Source organism: Gallinula chloropus, assembly GCF_964237585.1.
Source record: "Gallinula chloropus genome assembly, chromosome: Z".
In the NCBI taxonomy this organism is placed as follows: domain Eukaryota; kingdom Metazoa; phylum Chordata; class Aves; order Gruiformes; family Rallidae; genus Gallinula; species Gallinula chloropus.
The window spans coordinates 56102714-56108713 of record NC_140089.1 but is presented as its reverse complement, the minus strand read 5'-3'; the positions used below and the strand labels follow the sequence as shown (position 1 = coordinate 56108713).

Below are 6000 nucleotides of genomic sequence, written 5' to 3'. Positions count from 1 at the left end.
AAAGTAAGTGGAGTTGCAGTGCTGGAATTCCAGATGGTCATTTGGAGACAATCCATTCACAGCTGATTTGTATAACTTCACTGGGAAACATTTGTAGGGGGTTATTAGCTCTATTATTACGCTGCACCTTTGAAGTAATGGGGATTTTATTGCTCCCCTCAGGGCAGAGTTGCAAATACCTCGACACTTGGATACGAGTAAGGGATTGAGGCCAGTACTGCGGAGGCATGATATGAACACATATACCCCTTTGACCTCAGTCAGAAGGCTCTTGTGACTTCTATTACATTTTGCCGTGCCTTGTGTCAAACATAGTGTGTTTGGAAAACACAGTTAGAAAAGGTTCTCATCAGAGACTGCTGAGCGTGATTGCCAGAGGACTGCCAGGCCCTGAGCATCTACAGGGGCACAGAAATCTGCTGGCTGTTCACGCTATTGCTAAGTGGAGAATCCACTTTACTTCTAAAAGTTACAAATTCTGACATAAAGTACTTGAAACATGAATTTCTATAAATCACTGCTCCACTTCAGAGGCTTTTTAGAGCCGTATAGAGATTGCTCATAAACTCGATTTCCCTGGAATGTCCCAAAGCTGTATTTGATGGGAACTAACCCACTTTTTTCTTTGTTTTTCTCATATGTGCCAAGAGGAGTGTCCAGTGGGGACGTACGGGGTGCAGTGTGCTGAGCCCTGCAAGTGTATGAATGGTGGGAAATGCTACCATATTGGTGGTGCCTGTCTCTGTGAAGCAGGATACACTGGAGAGCAGTGTGAAACAAGGCTTTGTCCTGAAGGAATTTATGGTCTCAAGTGTGATAAAAGATGTCCCTGGCACAGGCCCACTACCTGGAGGTAGGCTTTACACCCTTGAACCTGTTCTTCTGTAGAGAAGATAGAAATCTGAAAAGAAAGATTTCCTGATTTTTCTAGTACTTTCATGCAATCTGAAGCAGCGAAGGACTTGTGAGAGAATCTGGTATTCCCTAACTGGATCAGGAAACTCTCAGCCCAAAAGAGCTTCTGAATTACAGTGCTTGCAGCTATATGTGATCTTAATATTCATTGCTGTATTTATTTGGTTGCTTACCCGCCAAATAAATATTATGACAAAGTGGGACCTTTGTCTCTGTTTACCAGGTGGGTAGATCATTACATTGCTCACTGTGTGTAGGCAGGATAGATCATATATCCCTTGCACGTTCTGGTGTGCTGTAAGTGCAAAATAACTGAAATCAATAGATGTGGTCAGTTGATGGCAGCTCCAGCCAATCCTCATGCTTGTCAGCCTCTATGCTTCGTGAAGGGTTAGATATAGGTATACCTGGGAGGTTCTATTATTTTCCAGGGGTCCAGAGAGCACCAGCAGGTAACAAGCCTCTTATGCAAAGAGTTTTTTCAGAAATGGTTCTTGTCCATTGCCTCTTTTGGTAGATATGCAAGGATTTGAGCTGGAGTGTGTATTGAACCCAGCCCTCTGTTCTCTGTGACCAGGTGAAAGTATCCATTTTTCCCTTGGTACTCAACAGTCAAGAGAAAACAGAGAGTGAGCACTGGCTGGCTGAGACTAAGGCCATATAAACCCCGTTTCCTCAGTGGGGTACAGCAACAGCGCTGTGACCTGGTATGAGCAGATCCATACGTCCCTGCCACTTCCCATCACAGGTTGGGGGGTTTACAGAAACTTGTCATTCTGAAGATGCAGTTTGCAGGAAGAAGCGAAAAAGGCCTCTGTCTGCCTTTGTCAACATTAGCGCCTTGTTTTGTACAGGAATGTACAAAATGTAGGAATTGCAGCATTTCAGGCTGGTTTTGGCATGTCTTTACTCACGTGACACCTGGTGTAAAAAGAGCTCACTGTAGCTACGTACTTTTCTACAAGGGTTTTTCTTTTGTCTTGTAAGCTCTTTCTGGTGATCTTCCACCCCTGCTTCACATTTGTAAATAAGACTGTGGGAGGTCATTCTGCATCACCAACTAATATGGTATAGTTAGGCTGGGATTAGGGTTTTTTCAGGACACGTTCTGGTGGCATTTCTTTTGTCTCTTGCTTTCTCTGAGGGATATGTGCATACATATATATATCGGCTCCCATTCTTAATGTATAAATCTTACTGCCAATTAGTCTGACTTCATGAAAACCCATCAAAATCCTTCAAAAGTATTACAGCTTCCTACACCTATTTACAGGACAGTGATGACTGTCTTAAAATGCCAGTACTAGTAGTTTTATAAATACGTTCTAATTTAGATCTCAAGAACTGTTCAGTTGTAGATTGTCATTTTTAGTCCTGAATTACTTATCCTTCCATCCCCTCCTGGCAGCTGTCACCCTGTGTCTGGGGAATGCTCCTGCAAGCCTGGCTGGTCGGGGCTCTACTGCAACGAGACGTGTTCTCCAGGATTCTATGGCGAGTCATGTCAGCAGATCCGCAGCTGCCAAAATGGTGCTGACTGCAATAGTGTGACTGGAAAATGCACCTGTGGCCCTGGATTTGAGGTAAATAAGTCTCTCTTTCGCAGTACATTTTCAACTCCATTGGCTTTAGTTGAGTGCCAAGTTCTTCATGGTGCCCGAGTGTCCTTTCTCCACCACAGGAAAAGAAAGGTAACGGTATTTAGGTACATAAATAATACTGGGCGTTGTCTAAGATTCTGAGGCAAATCTGGGATTGGTTCTCAGCACTGAAGTGAAGGCATTTCAGGAAAGAAAAGATAGTGACTTTGTAAGACAGTGATAAGTAGGAGGATGTGCTTGTGAGGTGTAAATAAAGGGAGGAATGATGGTTTCAATCATTATCTTGCTGCAGAAGCTCCTGATGTTCCATTCAGAGAAAATCTAGAGCAAGACACTTGTTTTTGCGGTTCAGGATGGATTATTCTGCAGCTTTTACATGCATTTGCGGTTACCTGTGCTTTGGATATTTACAGGGTGACTGTTGTAGGAACAACAACTGTGAAAACTTCAGTCAAATTAATTCCTAAAAATACTGTAGACATCCACGTTCCATGAACCTGCTGTCTTACCGAGATTTGGTTTCGTGAAGGGCTTCCTTATTACTTAAGATACTGTCCATTGATCTAACCAAGTGGTGTTTGCTGTGTGACCTGAGCTCTCCCAACAACTAACAGGAAAGTAATGCTTACTGTGGACTTAAAGAGCATGAAGGAGTCCCTCGCCATGAAATTTCAGATACCTTAGTGACAGCCTGGAACAGGCATGTTCTCTGGCTTTTGTAGCACCTGAGTCAGTCTACAGAATGTACTGGTTCTATTGTCTGAATAGTTTTTAGACTCTGTTTTTGTGTCATTCAGGGTGCTGCTTGTGGTACTGCCTGTCTTCTGGGGACGTATGGAATAAACTGTTCATCTGTATGCAACTGCAAAAACGAAGCCATCTGTTCACCAGTAGATGTTTCTTGTGCCTGCAAAGCAGGTAAGCATCCCTTCAGATTAATTTCCTTTTTCCCTAATCATAAAATGAATTTGAGTTTTGGAAGTAGAGAAGAAGAAAGAAACTTAATAAAAAGCAGACCACGCTGAAGGCCATATCACCAGCTGATTTATGCTTCTGCTGCTCTGGGAGGTGAAAACTAGGAAACCATCTGCCCCAAGAAGAGTGCACATGCCTCATGTTTGTGTTCTCAGTGGGCTGGAGGCTGCTGCGGCTTAGTGAATTACTGGTGTTTACCCTGAGGTGTGCCACCACTTCTCTCTTGGTGGCAGTGCTGTCATCTGCTGGATGTACCACAGGCATGCCTGCCATGTGTCTGACAGCAGCCTGCCTAGTCGAAATGCATAGGCGGGTTTCCCTCAGCCTGGGTGTGCATGACCTCTGGCTGCAACCCTTGCCCCTCTCAGCCACACAGAGGCACCGATTTCTTCCTGCCATTTTAGCACTGATGTTAGTATCTACTGGCAATTTATTCTATTTGAATGCTCTTTTCCTCACCAGCTCTCTGAGAAAACCTTGCCTAAGACCCTTCCAAGCCTTTGCGCGCTGTTCCCTGCTTCTGTGAGAAACTTTCTAGGTCTCCCAGTATTCGTGTGACTAGACTGACGGTCCTTGACCTCCCTGCCTGGCTCTCACCTCCCAGCAGTAATTCTGATGGACATTGTACCCCCTCAGAAACTGCACGTGCCTGCCCACCTCTGTCAGGGACTGATTTTTGCCTGAAATGACCCCTAAATGTGAAGTTCTCTATCCAGGGCACGAGGCGGCTTCGTTTCAATCCATGTGTTTTGCACAGTCTATTGATTAGGCTCAGTGCAGAATTACTTTTCCCTTGGCTTGCTGTAAACAAGGTACAAAATTAGAACCTTGGCTTGTGTCACTGCTGATGGTCACGTCAGACTGTCTCCTGCCGTTTCTATTGTATCAGATGGTCACATTTTTAAAAATCTATTTCCATTTCTCTGCCTCCAGCGTGCAGTCTGCAAATCATTGCTACCCAGCATAATAAAAAAAATAAACTGTATTGCAGAACTCCATCTGTTCAGTACTGGCGGAAGAGTGATGAAAGCAGCAGCTTGAATGTAGGGAATACAGTCCTTGCTTTTTCAACCCATGCCTTAAACCTTCAGTATCCTCTGGTGCTTGGTAGTGTAATTTCAAGGTGTCTGTGTTTTCCTTGCCGATCTGCCCTGAATTGCTATTGCACGGTGGCACCCATCTGCAAATGTGTGCTGTGCAGAGATGTCAGGAGGTGCCCTTCACCACCCTTGTTCCAACGTGGACGAGTCCTCGTCTGAAACTGCTGCTACTAGCTTGTAGCTAGTGGTACCCTGGGATTGCACATCTCCGAAAGATGCTGCCTGATAGGCAGAGTGAAACACGTCCGCAGAGAGGAATGGGGGAAAACTTGGATTAATTTGTCACTTGAAATTCTTCTTTTTGGCAGGTTGGCATGGTGTAGATTGCTCAATAAATTGTCCCAGAAGTACCTGGGGGCTTGGCTGTAACTTAACTTGCCAGTGCCTTAACGGAGGGGCTTGCAAAGCTCTGGATGGAACCTGTACCTGTGCTCCAGGCTGGAGAGGAGAAAAATGTGAATTCCCTTGCCAGGTAGTTTCATAATTTCACCAGATTTTGCACTGAATTTTGTCGGGGGGATAAGTCTCCAAGGAGGACTGCTCCTGGTAGCCCATACACAACTGGGTTGAAGATTGGTGACACATGACGACAAATCTTTGGGAAGAACTCTGCAGTGCAACACACTGAAGTGCAGAAAACACACAGTTAAGATGCACAGATGAAAAACTCTTCCTGCTTCCATGCTTTAAAGTTGAGCCTCAGACTTTTCTCCAGCTCCTTTAGAATTTGTTGAAAAACACAGACCCAAATTTTTCCCCGTTGGCATCAAATGCTCTCCAGAGTGCTTCTGTTAAAGCAGAAAAAACTGTGAGAGGAAAGAATGTGCCAGAAATAGATACTTAACATCAAACAACCTAGTTTTGATTACATTATCTTCTATCTCTGGTACAATATGAACGGAGAAGTTGCCTTCATTCTTAGTCAGCTGTGAGAAGGCACTGCGAAGAGTGCAGTGACAGACAGGTCTTTGCCTTCCTCTTGGGGCTCTGATGCTGTCACCCCGACATTGAGAAGTGCAAAGTTAGAAATCATTGCACTGCCATAACATTGCCTCATCAGGTCTGCTGCACCTTGCAATTTGTGCTTGGGGAGAGCAATCAAAATATCTAATTTCAAAGGTTTTAAAATGGTAAAAGTCAAAACTGATTTGTTTTATTCCATAACTGTTTTTTATTACATTTTGTAGTCAAAACATGAACTCTTTCTCTGAAAAACTGGCTCCATCTTTTCCAGTGATAGTGTTTGGTTTTCTGGGAAATTCTTAGAAACTCCAGTTTTTAAATAAATTCTCTGCTCTACAGGAGGACTGTGTGGGGCTGGAAGGAGACAGGGGCCAGTTCTGTGGCTGTTTTGTTCCATCTGTGATTCACAGGTATGGAAATGTTGTTGAGTGTGGGATCCACAGGCA

The 6000-nt window shown here is 44.2% G+C and overlaps 1 protein-coding gene across 1 annotated transcript in view; it reads left to right on the top strand.

Moving 5' to 3' along the window:
• Window positions 1–638: 638 nt before the first annotated feature.
• The window catches only part of LOC311203688 (uncharacterized protein), a gene marked incomplete at its 5' end in the record, with an annotated part of 62004 nt that continues 56642 nt past the window's right edge, over window positions 639–6000 (top strand). Inside the window, 4 exons of the mRNA XM_084278444.1 lie at window positions 639–853; window positions 2324–2498; window positions 3314–3434; window positions 4900–5063. Coding sequence (XP_084134570.1) covers window positions 639–853; window positions 2324–2498; window positions 3314–3434; window positions 4900–5063 — 675 coding nt within the window. The remainder of the gene's footprint in view (window positions 854–2323; window positions 2499–3313; window positions 3435–4899; window positions 5064–6000) is intronic.